A 25,873-nucleotide genomic window follows, 5' to 3' on the forward strand; every position below is an offset into this window, starting at 1 on the left:
ATTATATTGTCTCGGCCTATCCATGAACAATTAATATTTTTCCAATTGTTTAGATCTGACTTTGTGTGAGAAGTGTTTTATAGTAGTGTTCATATAGTTCCTGGGTTTGTCTTGGCAGGTAGACTCCTAAGTATTTTATATTGTCTATAGTTATTGTAAATTTAATTTTTCTTTCTGTCTCTTACTGCTATAGCTAACATTTCTAGTACAATATTAAATAACAGAGGTTAGTAATGGGCATTCTTACTTCACTCCTGATATTATTGGGAAAGCTTCTAGCTTATCCCCCTTATAGATAATGCTTGCTGAGGATTTTAGATAGATATTACTCATCATTTTAAGCAAAAATGAATCCTTTGTTAAAAAAAGAGTAAAGTATTAGCCTTGAATGAAATTATCTTGTATAGTCATGCTACAAATGAACATAATTTAAACATTTCAGATTATAGCAATTTTGTAATATTTATTTCATTTACTACAATGTCCAGAACATGTTGACCCTGGAAAAATTCTGTACTTTTGTGTAGAATTTAATAAAGTAATTATAAATAATAGAACTGCTTATAAATAAGGCACATTTACTACTATGAAATCAAACTTGTTAAATAATAAAATCAAACATTTAAAAATTATTTTGAATGAAAAATCAAAAGCTGATCTCATCTCCAACTGCTATAAAAATCAGTATCTACTTACATATTTTTATTAAGCAACTCCTAGTATTTCAGATCAGTTTTTAAAAGAACTGGAGTACCTATATAGTATTTCAAAATAAAGCTGAATGTTACATACACAAAAAATATGCCATCAGCCTTCTTATTAGTGTACAACTCCTGAATATCAGGTTATAAAAAGACTTCATGCTTCTCATAAATCTTAAAAAAAGTGGTTTTTGTAAAAGGCAACATGGTTGTAGATATGATTCAAAGGTCACACTGATTCTAAATGTGGTACAGCATATTTCTATCAAACTGTCCTAAAGGAAACCTTTCTCCTAGATAGCTACCCACTACTTTGAAGAAAACCAATGAAGATTTCTTAAGTGATAAAATCAAGCAACCATCAGCAAACAAAAAACTTTGTAAGTGAAAATAAAAGCTTGTGAATGTGTTTTTACATAACTATATTTAACCTAAGTTGATCATGTATAGGCAAGCCTTTTGTGAGATCTAATTCATTATAATTCTCTATAAGAGATGACAAAGATGATACAGCTTCTGTAAAACAACTTTCTTCCATTCCATCAACCTGCAGGTAGTGATGAAGATGAGCCTACCAAAAAAAAAAAAGATTTAATTTGATCAATTTGGAAATTTATTCATTCAACAAACATCTACTAAATATCTACTGTGAGCAAGCCCTGTGTTAGGTCCTGAAGAAGTTCCAACTCTTATGGAGATTACAATATAGTTGGGGGATGAGGTACAAACATATACACTGATAACAGAATATTATAGAAGTGTATTACAAAAATACAAAACCAAGTACTATGTACAGTGCAAGGCTGTTAGTGATCAGAGATCAGGGGCTGCTTAACAGAAGAAACGGCATTTGAATGGGGTTTTGAGAATGACTAGGAATTCAGAAGGTGAAGAAGGGACTAGATGTAATAAAAATGCTCTATATATGTGTAAGAAATAGACGCATACATAAAAAGAAGTAAATTGGATTGTGGACATGGTAGGAGGGAATACAAGATGAAATGAGTGCTAGAATGTTAAAATTTATTCAAAAGGAACAGAAGGAGGGTAGAGTACCATGATATATTAATATATGCTCATATAAGGAAACGGAAGGGAAAAAAACATGGTGAAGAGTAAACTGTTGAGGATCATGAAGATATAGAACCACTTTGGAATGCTTGGAATGGATGGCTAATAATTGATGATGGTAAGGCCGAACTATTTAACTCTTATTTTGTTTTTTCTCCATAGAAAATGATTTTTAGACTGGAAATAATAGGAAAAAATCTAGCAGGAAGAGGGGAACTAAAATAAGTGAGGAGATGGTAAGATAGCATCTAGCTGCACTTAATGACTTAAACTGACCAGGCCTAGAGGAACTATATTGGGAGAACTAGTTGATGTTATTACTTATTATATTACTACTTAGTGAACTTCTAAAAAATAAGAATGGAGAAGTTGCCAAAAGATTGGAGAAAGGGAAATGTACTAATTCTCAAGAAAGGGGAGAGGGTGGAATCTACAAGCTATCTGGATCAATGAACTTAACTTCTATTCCTGGCAAAATTCTAGAGCAAATTATTAAGGAAATGATTTCTAAACTTATATAGGAAGAGAAATTGTGGTCAGTATAAGCCAGTACAATTTTATTAAGAAAAGGTCGTACAATTCTAATATAATTTCATTTCTGGATAAGGTAACTAGAACAGTAATAGGGTTAATGCTGTAGATAAAGTTTACCTAGATTTAAAGAAAGCATTTGACAAAGTCTCATACTCTGCTTGTAGATATGATGTTGAGGTATGAATTATATAATATAGTGGTGTTTTTTTAATTATTATTTTTTATAGTGGTGTTAATATAAAATAGTTGACTGATCAGACCCAAAGAATAATGATTAATGATACCAACTTTGAGTGATAAAGTGCCCCACATAGCTATCCTTGGCCCTATAATGTTCAATATATTTATCAGTGATCTGGATAAAAACATAAGTGGTATGCTTGCCAAATTTTCAGGTGACATAAAGCTTAGAGGTATAACCAACTGGATAACAGTTTAGATCCAGAAATCTCAACAGGTTAGAATAGTATCCCCAAGGGGCCTGCCTATGGATAGATTTCAGGCAGTCTGTAAATTTGAATGGAAAAATCCCCAAATAGCTACATCTATATTTCAATATAATTGGTCTCCTTTGTAATTCTATGCATTTTATTTAATTCACTTAAAATATTCTGAAAAGCCAAAGGCTTCACCAGTCTACCAGAGTGTTGTTTGACATGCAAAAAGGTTAAGAACTTCTATAACAGCCATGAAAGATTTCTTTTCTTGAAAGAAGCAGAGTCAAATGCAAAAGCCTAAATTATGTGATAATAGTGTAGTCTACATACTCATATCTAAAAGTAACTCAAGTTAGCATATCCTTTACATTTTACTGATAATTACTTTTTTCTTGTAGAGTCTCGTGAATCTCTTTTTAAGTTCGATGAAGGTTGGTTTTACACAGGTGTTGTTTGCTAGTGCCAAGAGTGAGTGAGAATGGCCCACAGGTGGTACTGAACACAGGCTTGTTTTCCAGCCTTCTTGATTCCATGAGACGAAGTGGAGAGAAGATTTCAATCTGAGAATCACAATTTACAAGTAAGGATCAAGTAATGTATGAACAAACCAGTGAGGTGCAGCAAGTACTATATCTGGGGCAAGATAACTGAGATATGATGTTTAAATCCCCCAACTATGCTACTGAGTATACTGGGTCACCTTGTGTAAGTCACTTAACCTCTTAGGGACCCATAGTGCAATGAGGCAGTTGGGCTAGATGGCCTCCAGGGTCCCTTCCAGTTCTAAATCTTTACTCTTGTGAGGATGGGAAGGCTTATCTTATTTGCGGGGAACAACAGGATAGCTTTTTTTGTGGTAAGATTAGTTTTGTGACTTCTTAAACCAAATTGTGACATTAAACACAAATAAATAATCATGAAGTACATTGAAAAAGTCATCTTGAATAGGACAGACAAAAGTCATCAATAAAACTGTTTGGTTTTTTTTTGCAGGGCAATGAGGGTTAAGTGACTTGCCCAGGGTCATACAGCTAGTAAGTGTCAAGTGTCTGAGGCTGCATTTGAACTCAGGTCCTCCTGAATCCAGGGCCAGTGCTTTATCCACTGTACCACCAAGCTTCCCCCAAAACTTTTTTTTTTAAAGTAAAAGATAAGGCCAAACCTTTCAATATTTCTTCGAAGATCTGAAATCTGTACATTTCCTCGAACCAACAAGGCACAAGCAAGGTAGAGACTATGCTTTGGGTCAGCCTGTATTAACTGGTGGTCTTTGCTGAAAGCATCTGAAAACATTTGATCTAACCTAAGAAAGAGAGAGAATCATTTGATATACAAAATTGTACTAAAAACAGTTTCAGTGATCTTGTATATTATTACCATTTAATGAAAAGTTCATTATCAAAATCTTCTATAAATAAATTATAACATAAAATATACATATATAATCTTAGCCATTATCTTACATTACAGTAACTTTAATATCTGACCACCAATAAAGATATAAGCAAATAATTTTTATTTTCTTAGGAAAGGGAAAGTTTTCAAAGTTACTTTGATAATAAAATAATTCATGTCATAGAAATCTTGGAAAAGTGTTAGATCAGTATAGTCATTTGTTTCTAGAACTTAAATCATGTTAAGGAATTAATTTTAATGTGATATTCTTTAGCCACCATAATTACTCCTTTTTGGGGGCACCTTGGTGGCATAGTGGATAGAACACTGGCCCTGAAGTTGGGAGGACCTAAGTTTAAATTTTACCTCAGACACTTACTGGCTGTGTGACCCTGGCCAAGTCACTTAAGCCCAGTTGCCTTAAACATCCAGGGCCATCTTTAGTCATCTGATATATATCTTGCCACTGGACCCAGATGGCTCTGGAGGAGAAAGTAAGGTTGGTGACCTTGCACAGCCCTCCCTCACTTAAATCCAATTCACTGCAAGTCATGTCATGGTCCTCTTTGAGAATTAATTTTTAGCATTTTTTTATAACTTCAGACTGGCATATACTCTTTACTTCAATCATAAGAACTACCCAAACTTAGCCAATATAATTCAACACTGAGAATGACCAACTCTAAATCCACGATTCCTTAAAATCAAGTACAATGTAGGCCTCAGACATCCTACTATAGTGCTGAAGGGGCCAATTAATTTTGTGACTCAACCTATTTTGAGTAGCTAGGTGGTGCAGTAGACAGAATGCTGGGCCTGGAATAAGGAGGACCTGAGTTCAAATCTGTCCTCAGACACTTAGTGGCTGTGTGACCCTAGGCAAGTCACTTAACCCTGTTTCCCTCAGCTCCCCATCTGTAAAATGAGCTGGAGAAGGAAATAGCCAACCACTCTAGTATCTTTGCCAAGAAAACCCCAAATGGGGTCACAAAGAGTTGGACACAACTGAAAGGACTGAAAACCAACAAAACCTATTTTTATCAAATAACAAACCTCAACATTCAATGTGTGTTAACAGAAGGATCAGAACCATGAGACAATTCCAGATGAGCTAGGGTCTTAGATTAAAGGGCTGACTGACTGAAAATTGAGTGCACACTATATGTTATCTTCTAGACACGATTCATGCCAAGCCATCATATGAGATCAAGTCTAGAGCTGATTCCTGGGACCTGACTTCTAGCGATTTACTGATCCAGAGGTCTAACCCAAACACCCACATCAAAATCTACTTCCATCAGAGGACTCTAGCTAGTTCTTCCTCCAGTCCAATTGCTAGAGATTTGCACCTCTTGCTCCCCTAATCCCTATAAATCAGCCACCACCTGCTAAGGCAAAGACCCTTTGCTTGCTATCTTTCCCCATATTCTCATTTCCTTTCAGCTGCCCTTTATCCTAGATCCCTTCTTTTCACAATTTTCCCATCATCTTACACTTATAGTAATCTGGCTTCTTCCAGAAGATACCACATCCCTGGCCATTATCTCTTGTGTTGTTAATTCTTTCATGACTTGCCCTTGCTGGACCAGGAGAAGTTGGTCTAGTATTTATTTCCCTACTGCCACTTCCAGATCTTCTCTTTGCCACCATCATTTAGAAAGTAGGAAGGAGGACCTTGAGGTCAAAGATTTGAACCAGGTGATACAGATACATAGATAAAGCCTTGTATCTCAGAGGGAGAGGGGTCATTCCTTTCTTTTCATTCCATCCTTACCCTCATATTTGAGGTCTTCAATATCCATGTTGATTACCCTTTGGATGACCCTGTCCCCCATTTCATTAACCTTCCCAACACTCATGATGGAGAAATTTATTCTACATATTTGTTCAATCTCTTTGACTGGAATGCATTAGCGCCTCACCTCTGCCTCATAGAACCTTTTCTTCCTTAAATGCTAGCTATAGTCAAGATGAAAATCAAGTACCACCTTCTATGTGAAACCGTTTCCAATCCCCCCCCCCCCCCCGCCCAATTCCTAGGGTCTTCCCGTCCTCCCAAACTCCTGTTACATTTATTCTGGACACACACATATGTACACACACACACACACACACACACACACACACACACACACACACACACACACACACCCATACATATGCATCTTACACACCATCACATCCTTGTCTTCCCTGTAATAAACTCCTCAGGGTGTAGAGAGCATTTTGTTCACTACATTTGTATCCCTAGCACCTGGCACAGCAGACATTAATAAATGCCTACTGCTTTATATTACACATTAGTCACTCACAGGGATGTTGTTGTTCGTCTATTATCAAAAAGGACCCTGACATTGGGGAGGGGATGTCATTATTTGCAGTGAATTAGATTTAAGTGAGGGAGGGATGTGCAAGGTCACCAACCTCCCTCTCTCCTCCAGAACCATCTAGGTCTAGTGGCAAGATATACATCAGGACTAGAAATGGCCCTGGATATTTGAGACAAACAGGTTTAAGTGACTTGCCCAAGGTCACACAGCTAGTAAATGTCTGAGAATGGATTTGAACTCAGATCCTCTTGACTTCAGGGTCAATACTCTATCCACTGTAGCAATGAATTGGAAGTTGAGGGGGTGCCCATCAATTGGGGAATGGCTGGACAAGTTGTGGTATATGAATACAATGGAATACTATTGTGCTGTAAGAAATGATGAGCAGGAGGAGTTCAGAGAAACCTGGAGGGTCTTACGTGAGCTGATGATGAGTGAGATGAGCAGAACCAGAAGAACATTGTACACAGTATCATCAACATTGACTGTTGACCTACTGTGATGGACTATATTCTTCTCACCAATGCAATGGTACAGAAGAGTTCCAGGGAACTCATCATAGAAGAGGATCTCCAAATCCAAGAAAAAAAAAAAAGAACTGTGGAGTATAGATGCTGATTGAACCATACTATTTCTTTTGTTTGGGGTGCTGTTGTTTTTTTTTTCTATTTTGAGGTTTTGCATCACTGCCCTGATTTTTTCTCTTGTAACAGGATTAATGCAGAAATAGGATTAATGTTATTATGGATATATATATGTGTGTGTATAGATATAGATATGTATATGTATATAGATATAACCTATATCAGATTACCTGCTGTCTAGGGGAGGGGGCAGGGAGGGGAGAGAGGGAGAAAAATCTGAAATTGTAAAGCTTGTATAAACAAAAGTTGAGAACTATCTTTACATGTAACGGAAAAAATAAAATACCTTATATGTAAAAAAAAAAATACTCTATCCACTGTACCACCTAGCTGCCCCACTCATAGAGATAGCTTATAACTGTAGGCCTTGCCATCATCTCTAAGTGTACCATGTTCTTGATCATGAATCCTGAAATTTCCCTTTTGGATTATATTCTTGTCCTTCCATCTCTGTTTCACTCCTCTTAAACCTATTCTTCATTCTCATGCAATCTCTAGATCCAGTCCATCTCTTCCTGTTCACCTATTCCATCATTTCAGCTCTTGCTTTATCTTTCTTCTGTTCACTATAGTTAATTGAATGAAAATAATTTTTTAAAAAATGTAAAGGCATTTCTTAAGCATTTACCAGGTACCAAAACTGTGCTAAGTGTTTGGGGTATAAAATAGAAAAGTGAGGCCAGTCCCGGCTCTCAAGGAGCTCACACTAATTAGGAAACAGTACATATTTGAGGGTTCAGGTTTGGGGCCTACACAATGTGCTCCAACCCTGACGCTTTTGTCATTTGTTTCTTCTACCATTTATCCACTGCCCATTTTGGACTCCTAACCATATGCCTGTTCTGATCCCAATTCCACAATGCTGAATGTTGTTGGACATCATTAAACCATGCTGACTTTATGCCCTAGAAAGTCATGTTATATACTCTCCACTAGTGCCTCCGTGTTGCATGGCAATCGTTCTATTGTTCCCTGATTCTACCATACTCCTCCTGTACGATTCTAATCTTTTTTTCTCCCTTGTAACTCCCAAAAGCCTCTCCTGCCCCTTACAGACAACCTTGCTTCCTGCCTGGAAAAACAGACCATCTGCCATGAGCACCCTCATTTCTATACCTTCACTGATTATCCATTCATCTTCTAGAGGTACAGGCCTCACCATGTCACTGCCATGCTCAAGAACCTTCAAGTGGTTGTTCCCCATTGCTTCTAAGATAAAACACCTTCAGTCTGGTGATTTAGGATCCTTTATGATCTGGTTCCACCCTATATTAGCAGATTTTGTGTTGGTTACTTTTGTAAGCTGACTTCTTAATTTTATGCATAAACATGTAGTAAAAATATACATTTTCAATTGGATCTTTTCCAAATCAAATGTTTTTCAATTTGTTTTCCCAAATTGTTTTCCAAACAAATAAGCTAATATATAAACTAAAGGGAAATGCATTTTAATAAAAATTATTCATATTTTCTCAAATGTATTTTAAAATGGTTGTTTTATAAGACAAGATCTCTAGAAATTACATAAATAAGTATGTCTTACCTTCGAGGAGGAACGTTTACATCTGCTAATGTATACAGAGGTGTGAGGCTTGAAACAAGATAATGAAGTTGAGGAAAGGGAACTAAATTCATAGTAATTTCATTAAGATCCATATTAAGGGAGCCTTCAAATCTGGCAGAACTGAAATATGAATATTACAACAGTTAACAAACACTTGATTTTTAAATGATATACAAATTAAAAAATCTATTTCCTTTCATTTAGCAAATACTTTCTCAAACCATTACAACAGCTGGCATTTATATAACACTATCAGGTTTAGAAAGCTCCTGACATGTATTATTTCATTATCTACAAATGGTTGAGGAAACTTTTGATTTCTTTGCCGTTAGAACTTAGTACTGTGAAATCTATTCTTTTTTTTTCTTTTTTTCTGTTGCAGACAGTAGAGTAGGGAGCTAGATTCCATGATCTCATTTAGTTTTTTAAAAAGGGTTCCATGGTCACTGAGAATTTAAGTGATTTGCCCACAGTAAGGCAGCTGATATGTATCAAAGGAAGACCTGAATTTTGGTTTTCCAGACTGGTTTTCTATCCATTATTCAGCAGTGCTTCTTGTGAAATCTCATGTATCATGATAATTTAAAGATCACACACATACCTAACAGTTTTAGCATTTCAACCTCTGGCTTATTTTAATAGTTAAAAACCTACAAGTCATCTTGGCTTTTCTATGTATTTAAAGAAATCTGATTTAATAAGCATCAGCAGTCTCTTAAGTTACTCACACAAAAACCCACATACTAAGATCTCAATAACATCAAGAATGCTTAAATACCTTTAGTCTACCTGTCTACATATCAAGTTTTGCTTGCTGTATTCAAGCTTTGGTTTTCCTCTATGACTAAGTTCTTTGTTACATACTAGATAAATGATCTGGCTTTTACTTTTCTTTATGAAAATAAATCTGCTAATGCATGAGTTGGTGAATGTATAGACATTTAGGATTTGAATTTCTAGTCAGCTATTAGAATATCTGAAAAAAATTCAGTTTCATAAAATTTACTACAAACTAAATAATAATTTATTTGCAAAAAACTAGTAGTAAATAAGTACAAATAACTTAAGTGTCCAGGAACTATGTTAAGGGTGTCCTGGGTTTAAATTCCTTTAATAATGCCACTAAACATTTTTCCAATGAGCACGTAGTAACATTACCTTGTTAAGTTGAGCAGCAAATTTCCTACAATATTGTTCATTCTATCAAATGGCTTTTCTTGCAGCTTTTTTTTAATACCACCTTCATTTAAAGTTACCAGACTCCCAGGCTTCACAGTTGTTCCCGGCTTTCCAGAAGTTACCATCTGATTAATTTTACTAACGATGTCAAATAAAGACTTTTGAGGGAAAAAAAACAAGAGAGAAAGAAAAAATTCAATGCATATAAATGGTAAATATAGAATTGAAAGGGACTGGGGAAAATAAGTCTCTTGAAACAGAAATTAAAATAGAAGACAATCTTCTCAATAACAATGTGTTTAGTTTATGATGTGTCAGCTGAAAAATTTATAAGATCAAATATTAACAGTGTTTCTTACTTCATTTTCGATGGGTAACACACAGTCTGCATGCTCATTAAGTTCCTTCATTGCCAAAATACTATTATATGGTGAAGTAATGACATCATCCTCACCAGATGGAAAAACTGAAGTCACAAATCTGTATACGTCTGGGAATTCATCCTCAAGCACATTTAAAACAAATGTGCCAAGACCAGAACCTGTCCCTAAGAACAACAATTGAAGAACACATAAAACAGTATACATAATTATACACACAGATAGATATATGGAATAAATACATATAGAATGTGATACTTTTACTCTATTCTAAAAATTTTTCTATAACAAACAATACATTTATTCCATTTTACATTAGGAAATAAAGAGAATGGGTAGTGAGGTTTATAACTATTTGACTGCCATCTTGTTATGAATAGAAACTTTTCTAGATTTTATTTTTTTGTAACACGTGTTGTTATGACAAAACATAAGATGGAAAAGTGAAAAAATGTCACAATGTTTTATCTACTTGATATCATATAATTGTTGTAGTGTATATATCTTAGTGATGAAATTCAACTATAAGTAAAATTTGAATTTTGTTGTTAAAAATTGAATGTAATGATTTAAAATTTATTTATAAAATTAAAATGTTCTACTAAAATTTATGCTTTGATTACAAAAAGTTCCCATGGCTTAAAAGAAAAAATTATAAATAGTATTGTTTAAAAATGTGCTTATATCTATGGTGATTTTCAATTCAGCTAGTTACATTATATGCATTATAAGTGCATTATGTGAACGTTATATATGTAGTAAGAAAATGGTTTTAATAATTCTAAAAGACAGGGAAATTGGTATCTCTGAAGCTGTACAAACTACCTCTTAAGAAATTATCACAAAATGTAAATCAAACTGTTTATGTAAAAGTCATTCAAAACAAAAGTTATGATGGCATAATGAAAACTTGCTACCAAATTTAATGTTCACAACAGTCTATAAAAATAGTGTAATGTAAACAGAATCTTTAATGTTATAGTAGGATTTTAAATATGTGTGTACTTACACAATATACATATCACCATTAAGCTTGCCAATTTTCTGTTCCCAAAACTGGCCAATTCTGTTTTAGATTTCAATAGATTCTAATGTCTTCCATTTTAGGGACAGATAGATAAAAATTAAGTTTTCTTAGATTGAGTAGTTTATTCATTCCAGGTGACTTTTAATCTATTAGGTTAAGGAATGATTTAAAGGTGATGAAACCAAGAGTGTCCATCATATATTTTTTCCTATTGGTGGTAATTCTGAGAATTATAACTAAGGAAAAGTTTAGAGATGCTGAAAAGGGTATAAAATTTTTGTTACAAAATGTGTGAATAAATTCTCCAGGCTCCCATTGCTCATCTCTAGTGGGCCTACGCTATAAGTTCAGAGTAGCAAAAATTTTGAGCAATATTTTTCTATCTGTAAATATTATGAAGTTTTCACAAGTATGCAATTTTGTTTAAAAATTGTAGAATAAAACTTTTAGATTGCATTTATATTATTTTTAAAAATTAACATAAAAACAGATTACAGTTAAATAAGAATGCTAAAATCTCACAAATCTAAAAAGGATAGCAATCCAATACAGACATGCAGAATTAAATCATACTATACATATCAACTATAGGTTCTAAAATGTAAAGTAGGTTCTAATTAAACAGTTGTGGGTAATTGAATAAATCGATTTACCTCCGCCCATGGAGTGAATTATAAAGAAACACTGCAAACAGTCACAGTGCTCTGCTGTCTGTCTGAGTTTTTCCACAATCTGATCCTGGTACTCAGAGCCAAAAACCTTGTAACCTACTGCCCTGAAAAAAACATTAAATCAAAAGTCAAACAAACAAAATCTTTCACATTTAATATCTCCAGATTTTTCCTTAGCTATACAAGAAGGTATAAAATAATATGAATTCTTTTTCTGAAGGCATTAATGCCAACCTGTAGCTTCAGAACCCTGAATTAGGTTCACAGCATCACAGGCAGGGTGTAGCATTGGAAAGGATCCAATCCCCTCACTTTCTAGATGAGGAAATAAGAGGCTCAGAGAGGTTATGAAGGTCACACAGGTAAAGTAGCAGATCCTGGACCTGAACCCAACCAAGCCTTCTGAGTTCAAAGACTATGCTACTTCTAATATACTATATCTGTCTTTCCTTTGTTAATATAAATTTACTTAGTATCTTAATACTATATTTATATTAAACTGTCCTGGAAAATGGTGATACCTGGTGTCCACATTCAATGCCTTATTTGTCATATGGAGGTAACCCATGTTTTGGAAGGTTATGCCAGAAGAATACAAGTCCTAGAGCCTAACTTCTTTTTTTTTTCCCATCATGTTACAGTTTACTGAGTGCTTTCCTTATAATGACCCCTTCAAATATATTATATTAGTCCCATTTTTTAAATTAATAAAGTATTTTATTTTTTTTTCCATTACATGTAAAGATAGTTCTCAACTTTTGTTTATACAGGCTTTCCAATTTCAGATTTTTCTCTCTCCCTCCCTTCCCTCCACCCTCCCCTAGACAGCAGGTAATATGATATAGGTTATATATATATATATATATATATATATATATGTGTGTGTGTGTGTGTGTGTGTGTGTGTGTATATATGTATATATATACACATATACATACACACACACACACACAATAACATTAATCCTATTTCTGCATTAGTCATGTTATAAGAGAAAAATCAGAGCAATGATGAAAAACCTGAAAATAGAAAAAGCAACAGCACCAAAAACAAAAGAAATAGTATGGTTCATTCAGCATCTATACTCCACAGTTCTTTTTTTTTTTTTTTGGATTTGGAGATCCTCTTCTATCATGAGTTCCCTGGAACTCTTCTGTACCATTGCATTGGTGAGAAGAATATAGTCCATCACAGTAGGTCAACACTCAATGTTGATGATACTGTGTACAATGTTCTTCTGGTTCTGCTCAACTCACTCATCATCAGCCCACGCAAGACCCTCCAGTTTTTAGAGCCTAACTTCTTAAACTGTGGTTCAAGACCTCATATGGGGTCAAGTAACTGAATTTGGGGGGGGTCATGAAAAATTTGGCAATAGTAAAATGTTATGCATACCTATTTTATATACCTATATACCTGAGGTCACATAAAAATTTCTTGGGCAAAAAGGGGTTGTGAGTGGAAAAAGTTTAAGCCCTGTCCTAGAAGGTTCTATTGTACTAGAAAGGGTTGGAATATGGTCCTGATGATATACTGCATCTGCTTTCCCAAAGATTTAAAGTTAATCAAAGGACAATGGAGAAAAACAAACAAACCAAAACACATGGTGAGTTTGGATAGGTGGAAGCAAAATCAACAAAGAATGATGCAATAAAATCAGCATAGAACATATGACAAAGACAGTTCAAGGAGCCAGTGTGCTTCACTGGTACCCATAAAATGTCAAAAGATCTAAAGGAATACCTGCAGTATTTTGGATAGACAGCCCACTTCTCCCATTGGAGAATTTATGAGAAAACAAGAGACACACAAGATGAGAAAGAATGGATAGGAAGGTTACAATTTGTACCATGGGATGGAATACCTATATCAATAAGATGACAGACTGTATTTTCTTAGAATTTTGTTCTTCATGCAAACACAAAAATGAATAATGATACGTTATTAAAAAACTGAGAAAGGCATAAGAAAATATAATCACAAAATAAAATGTTTTAAAAAATAACAAACCTATAAAAGTTTAAAATATGAGGAAGAAAATCAATTATATGTATGTTAATGACTAATTCTAAGATGATACATGAATCCTGGGATGCCATTCTGGGTTAGCTCTAAGGCTAGATCTGTTTGGCTCTGCTGTGTACTAGCTTTGTGACTTTGGAAAAGTCTTAATCTCTCTAAACCTCAGTCTTCCTATGTATAAAATAGAAAGAATAAACTTTGCACAATTTACCTCAGAGCTGTTGTGAGGAAAGTGCTTCATAAGTTATAAAAAGCTAAATAAGTATGAATTTGTTATTACTGTTTTTCCTTTTTTTGCATCAGTTTCTTTAAGCACCTAGATAAAAGAACCAAACCTGAGAATTTGAGGCCTCAAATCACAGAAGGGCTTTAGTAATAATCTGTTAATTAATGAAACTTTAAAGATTAAATATCATAGGTAAGTGGTTAAGTAGATCTAAAAATTCCACTATTAGGGATTTATTTTCTAAAACATTTTCCTATCGATTCTTTAGATACAACATACTTGAAAATATTCAGCTGCACAGTAATTTGGAAACTTTTTTCCTTTCTTCCCTCCTCAAAAGGTGATTAAAAAAGGGGGCTGCTAGGTGGTGCAGTGGATAAAGAAAGCACTGGCCCTGGATTCAGGAAGACCTGAGTTCAAATCTGGCTTCAGACATTTGACACTTACTAGCTGTATGACCTTGGGCAAGTCACTTAACTCTCAGTGCCCTGCCCCTCAAAACCCAAAACCACCCCCCCCTCCCAAAAAAACCAAGTGATTAAAAAAAAAATTAGATGGCACCAAAAATACAAGTCAGCCTACGTAGCTCTGAGAACGAGGTATTTTATATGTCAAAGACAAAGGCTAGGAACTGAAAGGCTAATAGAATGTAAGATATAGTAAGAAGTGTGGGAGTGATCTTTTATAGTAACAGCTCCTTGAATGTATTTGTTTTATATATAACATTTACTAAAAAGAAAGCTGATTGTTTCAGTTTTAACTACTATGTTTTGCATGTTCTCACCAATTATTCCCAGATCCAGAAACATTAGTGATGAGTTGCTTGCTATCAAATATATCTTTCAATGGTCCCTGAAGAATTTCATTCACTACTCCTTCCTCCATGTCAATCAAGATCGCCTAAGAAAAAGAATTAAAATTTAATTAACATATTTTACTTTAACTTCATTAACCAATGAATTCAGCATTTAAGCTAAAATTTGATTTTTTTTCTTTCTAGATTTAATCAGAATGTTCCTTTAAGAAAAATGTTTCAGAAATCCAATTTAAAAGGAAATGTTTTACCTTTTATTAAAAGCTAAAATCTATTTAAGAATTGGATTCCACCAGGTACTCTTTTTTATCCTATTCCGAAAAAGGAAATAAACTTAACACATGCTCACATTTTTACTAGAAAGATATACTGACCTTTACCAACAATAGGCCAAGCCTTATTAACAAATGACAAAGAAATGTACATCTTTTTTGTAAACTTAATATTTTAAACTCATCCTCAAGTGACTCCAGGCAATTACAAAGCTGTTAACCCTTTTGTTTATATGTTGTGGAGGACCTGATGGTTGTGCATGAGCTTTTTTTTTCCCCTGTCAGTAAGACAAGATCCAATAATACAATTTAATAAAACATGTATTAAGTATCTCCAGTTTTATATGGTGTATAAAACCTGAAATGTTGGGTGAGATTTGAAGTTTACGTAAGATTTGTTCTCCAGCAGGCAAATATGACATGGACAAAAATAATATAAAACAAAATAATATGTGACAAGTGATAAAGAGAGGTGTAAGAAAAAGATCATAATTGACTTGAAATATGAGGGAGCTGACATTTGATAATCAGCCCAGGTATGAAGTCAGCAGTCATTCCAAGTAAGAGGACATAAAACAGTTGACTACCTGGAAGGAATCAGTATAAATTAAAGCTAGAAAGGTATTGTGGAGATTTTAAATGCCACACAGGAGATGTGAGTTGTATTTGATATACAATAGGAAGTCACTGAAGATTTCTGAGTAGTATTTGACTAGATTAATGCAGAAGAAAATTGCCTGGCAGTGGTGTGAAGGACAGATTAAAGAAGGGATAGACTATGCATATTAGGTAGTTAGAGAAGAGACACATGGGGTAACTAATGATACAGTAGATGTTAGGGAGTAATGGGTGCTTTTACCAGAATGGTGGCAGTTGGAATAGAGAGGAAATAGAATAGATATGAGAAGTATCTTTGTACAACCATATAACTGACTACACTTGGTTACTAATTGGATGAGGCAAGAGGAAACAGTAAGGGGTAACACCGAAATTTCAAATGTGGTCGTCTGAATGGACCATGAAAAGAAGAGTAAAGTCAGAAGGAGGCAGAGGTTTGGGTGAAGAGATAAGAAATTGGACTTTAGAAATTTTTCATTTTTTGATGAGAGTTAGAAAATTGGCCTGCATACCGTTACAGAGGATCTGCTATGCCGAAATCCCTCTAGTAGGAGCTATAAGGGATTTTTAGCAGTGTCAAGCACATAGTAGGAGCTTAATCAATACTTGCTGACAGATTTTTTTTTAAAAGCTAGAGCCTGTGGAATTGTATAATAAATAGGGCTTTAGAAGCAGCAGCAGCAACATATGCACACATGCGCGCGCACGCGCACACACACACACACACACCCCCAATTGAATAACATTTACAAAACACACAAATAGGCATGAATTGGCAAATAGTGGTATAAAATGTTTACTTAAGTAGTAGTGGCAACTTACATTTCTACAGTGTTTTAAAGGTTACTTTCCTTATAACTTTGTGAAGATAGCTAGTACAAGTATTATCTGCATTTTTCAGATAATGAAACTGAATGCTCAGAGAAGCTGAATTGTCCATAGTCACCAAGTTAGTCTCTGAGCCAGAGTTGAAATTCCTGTCTCTTGACTCTGTCCAGCACTCTTTCCACTATACAATACTCTCTCTAAATAGACAAAATACGTATGTATTAAGTCAGTGGGTTTAAACAAACAAAAAAAAGCTTTCTGGAAAGATGTATCTTTTTTTTTGTCGGGGCAATGAGGGTTAAGTGACTTGCCCAGGGTCACAAAGCTAGTGAGTGTCAAGTGTCTGAGGCCAAATCTGAACTCAGGTCCTCCTGAATCTAGGGCTGGTGCTTTAATCCATTGTGCCACCTAGCTGCCCCCTCAAAGATGTATCTTCCTCAAAGGTCACACAATAAGGAAAGGTCAAAGCTAGGATTTAAACTCAGGTTCTGTGATTCCAAATTCTGCCCTCTTTCTGTTGTACCACTCTACCTAGGAATGAGCATAAGTTAGAATAAGGAATAAATCTCAGACTTAAATTTGGCAAAACTGCAATAAATTGACAATAATGTGAAGAAAAATCTCCTAGCCCAGACACTACTTCTGAGTTTTCTGAGAAGATCAAGGACAATTAGAGGACATAAAAGGAATAAGGAAAATTAAGGAGGATTATGAGTAGAACCAAAAGAGGTAGACTCAAGAAAGACAAAGAGAAGGTAACTGGAAAGACAAGGCAAGGTTAGTGGAAAAAAATAAGAAGATAAAGTAAAGGGATAGATGGGGGGGGGGGCAAATTGGTAAAACAGGTGAATCTAAGAATGAAGAGAAGGTGGGTGTAATTGGTGAGTTGCTGAGCCTAAGGAAAGAAAACTGACTGGGGGCTGTGAAGTTATTAACAGCTGATGAAAGGCAGTAAAAAAAAAAAATTAACTATTTCCATGCAGTCCAAAAGAAAAAGGTTGAAAATCTCAACAGTTATGGAAAGTCAAAGAAATTGCATAGTACTTTGTATCGAGACTGATGTCTGGATTTTTTCTACAAACTAGTCATTGCTTTTCATGTTCCAAGCATAGGATGACCTTTCTCCAGGAAAAGGTGAAGAGCTATAGGGAGAGGACAGCAAGATAAGGAGTTACGGTATTAAGAAAGCATTTACCTGGTATTAAGAAAGCATTTACCTGCCCCAGGTGAATTCAACTCACCCAACCCAGATGAATGACTTCTTGGGTAATGGCAGATATTATTGTAATTAGTGATATCTGAGAGACTATGGAAAATGGGAGTACCACTAAGATTGGAAAAGGGAAAATGCTCAATTAAACACTTGGTCTGGGTTTTTAATGAGCTGACAGAACAAGCAATCTAATTAGTACAGAGGGACATTCTAAGGCCAACACTTCAACCAAAATATATGAGATGAAACTTCTGAGTCTAATCCATGCTGTTTCTTCTTTAAGTTTGTTCTGAGTAACGAAATCAGGTGTTTGATATCTTTTTTTCTAACAAGGGCTGGAGAAGAAATCTAGAGAAAATATATCAAAACACTGCCTATAAAGAGCCATCAGTAGGAATGAAATTTCTCTGTATTGAATAAAATACTATTACTATGCTTGTGACCTTTTAATTGTACTGGTATTATTAGGCAGTACTGCAGAGTGGGAAAGAGTACTGGGTGGGGACTGAATTCTAGTTGTGTGACCACACATAGACAAATTACTGAACCTCTAGTCTCACTTTTCTCATCTATAAAATGGAATTATATTACCTGTCTTACTCTTTTCTCAGCGATGTTGGGAGATGGTATGTGAAAGTACTTTGAATTCTGTGAAATAGTATTGAAATATAAGTTGCAAGAAAGGCAAAATGGCATACTGAATAGAGTATTTGACCTTGGAGTTTCAAAGACCTGAGTTTGAGTTCTGCTCCTGACACATACTATCTGTGGGACCACAGAGAAGTTATTACCCTCTCAGTTCTCTCATGAATTCAATTGAATCAGGAGAGGGAATTTCCATACCAGGGGTTACAAACCTATACCATTCCCTCCAAGGGAAAAAAGTACTACTATTATGTAGTATTATGGTATTTCATCTTTACTTTATATTAGAAAAAGTAACCAGGTACCAGAACAAAATTACCTTTAAAAAGAATTTTTTCCATGTTATAGCAGATGCAACAGGTCCTTGAAGTACACATATATTTGTTCTTAATACTCTATCTGGAAATGTATTACCATGAGTAAAGTTTTTAAAAATGCCACAGGTATAGCCTCTGCTGTTCAAGCAAACGGAGTGTTCATAAATGTTCTTTCTGTGATTTACTGATTTAAGGTGGAACGGAGAACATTTAATTTTGGTGACAATTATAGCAGCATAATTGTAGTTAAAATATATAAAGTAAAAATCTTAATGTATATCTTACTCGTGCTTTTAGGGAGCAAATTTTTCCTTTCGAAATATCTACACCATCACCATTTCCTCTGAAAGATTAAAAAAGAAAAGAAAGATTACTGAGAAAAAAGAATAGGAAACAATACTGTAGTATAATCCATTAAACTTCAACTCTATAGAATGTATAAGAATAAGAGGTGGACCAAAAAAATGATCTGAACTAAAGGTATATAATGTTTACTTAAAATCTATGTATGTAAGTTGATGTATTTAATATAGTATTCTGCAAATGCACACGTTTAGGAAAATGTGGAAAATTATGGCTATTAGTCTTAATATTTTTTGGTGCAAAACTGAGACTTCATCGATGGGGGTAACTCCTGGTAAAGAAACACCCTCCATCAAAGCAGATCAGCAACTTGTACACACCTTGAAGACATAGTCTCTGGTTGTCTGAGACCCTGAGAAGTGAGGTGCCTCATGAGGGTTTTGCTCTAAATTGCTATGAATCTTCTTGTATAGGTTGATCCTTTAATGACATTTTAAGAAATTCAAGCAGTGTATAAGCAGGTTTGGTGACCGATATGACTTGCTCTTGTTGTACAAAGTATTTTGGTCTTACTCAATTCTCAGCAGCCCACACAGTGCATGAACTTGAGGACTGACCTTAAGTTCCACCGCTCTCATGTCCCTTTTTTGTTGATCATTATGTTTTCTAGGTATCCTGCCATGTTAATAAAAATAGAGGAGGGCCATAGGATAGTTATGACTTGGACAAATGCTACTGTCAGTGTGGAATGGGAAAAGGAATTTCATTGCCGGCCTGATGGCCCAGGTCAGGTGTCTAAAGGAGAAACCATGTCTGTGACAAATCGATGCCACCCTGGGAAAAGCTCATCAGGCTAGTGTTTTGAGAGATCCAGTCTCCAGGAAGCTTAACTTGATAAAAATGGACTGTTCTTAGACTTTCTGGCTATTCCTCTTTGGCCCTTACTACATGTATCGAACATAGGAGATGCTTAATAAATGCATATTGATTATGACTAACTGAACACAGTGCTCTTGTGTGTGTGTGCATGCATCCCATGCTTACTAAATATCTGAACTGAAGCTACTGAACAGTGGAGAAGAACTCATGTCACTTCAGCTCTGGTTGCTCTGGTTGCCCTGGTCCCGGTATTCTTGATTTCTGGGTTTTGCTGTAGCACACTTAGGTGGGGGGTGTCCCATACTACCCAGGGACACCTTTATGCCTGTAAGCTTTTATTACGAGAAGTAAACAATTTAACTCTTGGGGAGGAAGGGCTACAAAAATGAGAGAAATGGGGATTAGCACATCTGAAGCCTTTTGTCTCATATACATTATATTTAATTCTTGGTCCATCCTCGAAGCCTGTACTCTTTTGTAAGGTTAACCACCTCGTTCTACATTAGTGTACTGAAAGGCATACAATGATGACTAGAGGAGGCACTACTATGTGATCAGTTAGAGTACATACCTTTGAGATCTTCTGAACTAAGTTCATAAACTATACTATAGAGTTTATTTATTTATTTTTTGGGGTGAGGCAATTGGGGTTAAGTGACTTGCCCAGGGTCACACAGATAGTAAGTGTCAAGTATCTGAAGCCATATTTGAACTCAGGTCCTCTTGACTCCAGGGCTGGTGCTCTATCCACTGCGCCACCCAGCTGCCCCTATACTATATACTATAAACCATGCTGTGATCCCAAATTAGGGACAGATACCCATAGACTCGTCATACATTACGATGAACTTGAAATAAATAAGCTACATCTTACCTAGTATCCACATTTCTAAAGAAGTTCTTCAGTGAGTCATCGTAAATTCCTTTCTAAAAATTAAAACAATTCATGTTAAGTACAATGATTTTATAAGTTCCATACTCTCACCCAAGAAATATTTCAAAATTTTAAATGACAATCAATCATTAGGCAACAATAGTTTGTTATGGGTATTGAATCCTCAAGGAAAACAATATCAAAAACATTCACATGGGTTTTCTAATTTAGAGATTTCATGGTAGCATTTTCTAAATTCCCAAAAGGGATAGATCAGAGGAAACCTGACTTTTGTGAAGGAAGCTGGAGAGTAAAGACAGTGTTACAGAGGAAAAAGTGATGAAGAAGAGCCAGAGAAATTTTCTCTTCTACCTGACTTCAGAAGAATATTTTGCAACCTGAGGAACTAAAACAGAAGAATCAGTCTGCTTTGGTTAACTATATCACCTGTGCCCAAATGATGTGCAGATAGAAAAAGAGGAAGTGCTACTAGTGACCTCCTAATTGCTAAGTCTAATAATCTGATCCTAGCCCTCATCCTTGGACACTTAGGTGATGCAGTGGGTAGAGTACTGGGCCTGAAATCAGGAAGACCTGAGTTCAAATCCTGTCTCAGATGCTCATTAGCTGTGTGATCCTGGGCAAATCATTTAGCTTGTCTGTCTCAGTTTCCTCATTTGTAAAATGAGGATAATAGTTCCTACCTCCTAGGATTGTTGTGAGGATCAAATGATATTATTGTAAAGCACTTAGTACAATAACTAACACATAGTAAGGTATCTATGTAAATTTTAGGTATTATTATCACTATTATTACCATTGCTACACTTTTCTAAATTTAACATGGATGATCACAGCCTCTTTGAGAGTCTGTGTTGCCTTTGATTGAAGAACACTTCACTTTTTGGATTCTTTTCTTATTAACTTCTCTAGTTCTGTCCCATCTTATTTTATTATTATTTTTTTTGGTGAGGCAATTGGGGTCAAGTGCCTTGCCCAGGGTCACACAGCTAGTAAGTGTCAAGTGTCTGAGGCCGGATTTGAACTCAGGTACTCCTGAATCCAGGGCTGTTGCTTTATCCACTACACCACCTAGCTGCCCCTGTTCCATCTTATTTTAATCATCTTGACCACAAAATGTAGACAATCAGTACAACACAATCAACACTTATCAAGTATGTACTATTTAAGTATATACTTTGTACAGATTAGTTTATACCATTCTTAGGGGGTTCTTTTTTTTGTTTTGGGTGGTGAAATGAGGGTTAAGTGACTTGCCCAGGGTCACACAGCTAGTAAGTGTCAAGTGTCTGAGGCCGGATTTGAACTCAGGTCCTCCTGAATCCAGGGCTTGTGTTTTATCCACTGCACCACCTAGCTGCCCCTAGTTTATACCATTATTTATGATAAGAATGTTTTTTCCCAATCTCCATCTGTGGGAATCCAACCCAATCTTCAAAAAACTCCATTCAAATGTCACCTTCTCCTGAAGCATTCCCTGATTTTCACCACTCCAACTTTCATCTCTCTCTCTTTTTTGCTGGACGATGGGGGGTTAAGTGACTTGCCCAGGGTCACACAGCTAGTAAGTGTCAAGTGTCTGAGGCAGAATTTGAACTCAGGTCCTCCTGAATCCAAGGCTGGTGCATTATCCACTGCACCACCTAGCTGCCCTGAGCTTACACTCTTTTTTAAAAAAATATTTTATTATTTTCCAGTTACATGTAGAGATAGTATTCAACATTTGTTTTTATTTATTTTATTTTGGTGAAGCATGTAGGGTTAAGTGACTTGCCCAGGGTCACACAGCTAATAAGTGTTAAGTGTCTGAGGCCAGATTTGAACTCAGGTCCTCCTGACTCCAGGGCCAGTGCTCTATCCACTGTGCCACCTAGCTGCCCCGAGCTTACACTCTTAATGGGGTAAGGCAACAGGAGAAAGGAGAGCTAAAAAAAGAAGGGCAGAAGGAAAGCAGCATGGTGTGGGGATGACCAGAAGTCAAAGCCTAGTTCCAGGGAAGATAAAGTGAAAGCTCATTTATCAGAGCACTCAATCCCAGAGTACAAGCCCAAGAGTGGGAATGTGGGGTGTGAAGGGGGAAGATGGGGATGATAGCAAGATGGGGGATGTTAGCAATGTATGGAGATGAAAAGCAAGTGGGGTGGGAGTCTGGTTCTGTTATCCCATTTTCCCTTGTCCTCTAAATCATACCTACAAGTCTATGCCTTGAAAGCAGGGCATGTTTCTGATGCCCTATCCTTAGTGTATTAACTTGTGCTTTATAAAAATGTTCCTTAGACACAGATGTAGATCTGGAAGGGACCGTAGAGGCCACATAGTCCAACCTACATTTTATAGATGAGGAAAGTGAGGCCTGTATATGTGGGACTCAAAATGTAGGCTCTCTGATTCCAAATTCAGTGTTCTTTCCCTCTGTACCACCTTGGCCAACTCCTATACTATCTGCTGAATGCATGCGATTTTTCTTTTTAGAACAAGGATTCTTAATCATTTTTTGTATCACAACTCTTTGGCCTGGGGGTGAAGCCTATGGATTCCTTCTCCAAATATTGTTTTTAAATTCATAAAATAAAATACATAGGATCACATGGAAACCAAAGGTTAGTTCCAATAGAGATGTACTTTTTCGCTCCATCCAAGTTCACAGACCCCTTGAAATCTATCCCCAGGTTAAGAATTCCTCTTCTAACACTATCATATATATATATATATATATTTTAAATTCAATGCTGGGCACTCTAAATCTTAAACAGATGCTACTTGGTTCCTCCACTTGAGATCCTGAGGTATAATGGAAAAAGCGCTGGATTAAAAGTCAGAAGAAACATGTATTCTAATCTGCCCTAGTTATGTTACTACATAGTTGTTCAGTCATGTCCAACTCCTTTTTTTTTTGGCAAAGATACTGGAATGGTTTGCCATTTCCTTCTTTATCTCATTTTACAGATGAGGAACTGAAGTAAACAGGGTGAAGTGACTTGCCCAAGGTCACACAGCTAAAAAGTGTCTGAGGCTGGATTTGAACTCAGGAAGATGAATCTTGAATCCAGGCCCCAGCACTCTATCCCTTGTGCCACCTAGCTGCCCTATGTGACTATGGTTAATTAGTTACCTTAGGTTTACCAGAGATCTAGGGTTGGAAGGGACCAGAGTCCAGCCCCCTTATTTTACAGATGAGGAAACTGAGGCCTAAGGTGTTTAAAATGACTTGCCTAAGACCACACATGTCATAAATTATCAAAAGCAGACTATGAACCTAGATTCTTAGGCTTCAAACAGGATAATAGCACTTATTTCAGAAGCTTATGTTCCGGATCAAATTAGATACTGCATGTAAATGCACTTTTCAAAACTTAAAGCACCATATAAATATTAATAAGAATAGTTATTAATATTATTGCTGGAAGGGTTCTCCAACCTTTTTAAATTCTAGGGCCTCCTAGTTAATTATTTACTATTAATCCTGATTACAATTTACTTTTTTTTTTTTAGTGAGGCAATTGGGGTTAAGTGACTTGCCCAGGGTCACACAGCTAGTAAGTGTTAAGTGTCTGAGGCCAGATTTGAACTCAGGTACTCCTGAATCCAGGGCCAGTGCTCTATCTACTGCACCACCTAGTCACCCCTTACAATTTACTTTTACATATTTGTTTGAACACGGTCTCTCCCATTAGAATGTAAGCTCCTGGGGCAGCTGGGTGGCACAGTGGATAAAGCACCAGCCCTTGATTCAGGAGGACCTGAGTTCAAATCCAGCCTCAGACACTTGACACTACTAGCTGTGTGACCTTGGGCAAATCACAAAAAGAAAGAATGTAAGCGCCTTGAGGGCAGGGAACGTCTTTGCACAATGCCTGGCATTATAGTAGGGACTGAATGTTTACAGACTGATTATTCAGTGGTTTTAGATCCCTAGCTCAGAGAGGGGTGCAGAAAACAAGCAGGAACTGCTGACTTGCCAGGCAGGCCTACCTAGGTAAGAAGGGAGGGATGATAGGATGAAGGTAGGAATAAAGGGGAGGGTGAATATGGGAGAAGGGCATAGGAACCTGTGGGTTGGAGGTGGGGCAGGGTGATGGGGGGGGGGGTCAGAAAGATATGGGAGGTGAAAGAGATGGGGAGAGGGCAGGTACATGCAGGAGGGGGAGAAAGAGGGGTGGAGGTAGAAAAGTGGAAGAGGGGACCGGAAGGAGATAAGGAAAGGGAGGAAGATGAAGGAGGGGAAAAGAGTTATGAAGGTGGGGTAGGGGATAGAAATATGGTGGGAAGAAGTTAAGGGTGGGGAGGAGGAAGACGAGGAAGGGGACAGAAACAAGGTGGGGAAGGGAGGATGGGGTGAGAAATGGGATAAGAGGTGGGGAGGGAATGGGGATAGGGAGGGGGAGGGAAGAAGGATCAGGGGAAGAGTTAGGAAGATGGGGGAGGGGACGGGTAAAAGGAGGGGGAGAGGGTAGAAGTGGGGGGGGGCAGGAGTTAGGGAGGAGTTAGGCAGAGCTAGAAGGGTCGGCGGTGTGCGCGGTCCCCTACCTTGTTGACAGCCGCATGCTCCCTCAGGGCCAGATCCCAGAAGCAGCAGCCAATCTGGTTTCCGCACTGGCCGACTGCAAGAGCCCGCGGCGAGCACGGAAAGAGAGGACAGGGCATTAGTGCAAGCGAAGGAGTCTAGCATCAGCCCGGGCTTCCCGCCCCCTGCAGCTCCCGAAGCAGCTCACCTTGCACTACGACAGACTGGGCCATGCTGCTGAGTTTGCAGCCGCGGCGGCTCGCGCTAACAGCTGGGCTCGCTGCAGGCCGGAAAACCGGGGCCCGCGGACCCCTGGGCGGCCGTTCAACAGTCCGCCAATGCTTTCTAAAGTCTTTCCCGGGCCCAGCTTGCGCCTGCGCCTCGCGCTGCGCGCCGACGCCGGC

General features: G+C 36.9%; 1 protein-coding gene across 1 annotated transcript; it reads right to left on the reverse strand.

The window, feature by feature from the left end:
- Nucleotides 1–227: 227 nt before the first annotated feature.
- On the reverse strand, nt 228–25,824 carry TUBE1 (tubulin epsilon 1). The gene is made up of 12 exons (XM_044005244.1): nt 25,678–25,824; nt 25,493–25,566; nt 20,945–20,997; nt 19,174–19,231; nt 14,966–15,081; nt 11,916–12,037; nt 10,215–10,402; nt 9,835–10,013; nt 8,656–8,796; nt 3,906–4,046; nt 3,129–3,303; nt 228–1,272 (listed from the first exon to the last, which is right to left on the reverse strand). Exons 1-12 carry the CDS (start codon nt 25,700–25,702, stop codon nt 1,114–1,116), a joined length of 1,431 nt encoding a protein of 476 aa, XP_043861179.1. The 5' UTR covers nt 25,703–25,824; the 3' UTR covers nt 228–1,113.
- Between the last annotated feature and the right edge of the window lie 49 nt (nt 25,825–25,873).

Source organism: Dromiciops gliroides, chromosome 4 (genome assembly GCF_019393635.1).
Source record: "Dromiciops gliroides isolate mDroGli1 chromosome 4, mDroGli1.pri, whole genome shotgun sequence".
NCBI classification, from domain to species: Eukaryota; Metazoa; Chordata; class Mammalia; order Microbiotheria; family Microbiotheriidae; genus Dromiciops; species Dromiciops gliroides.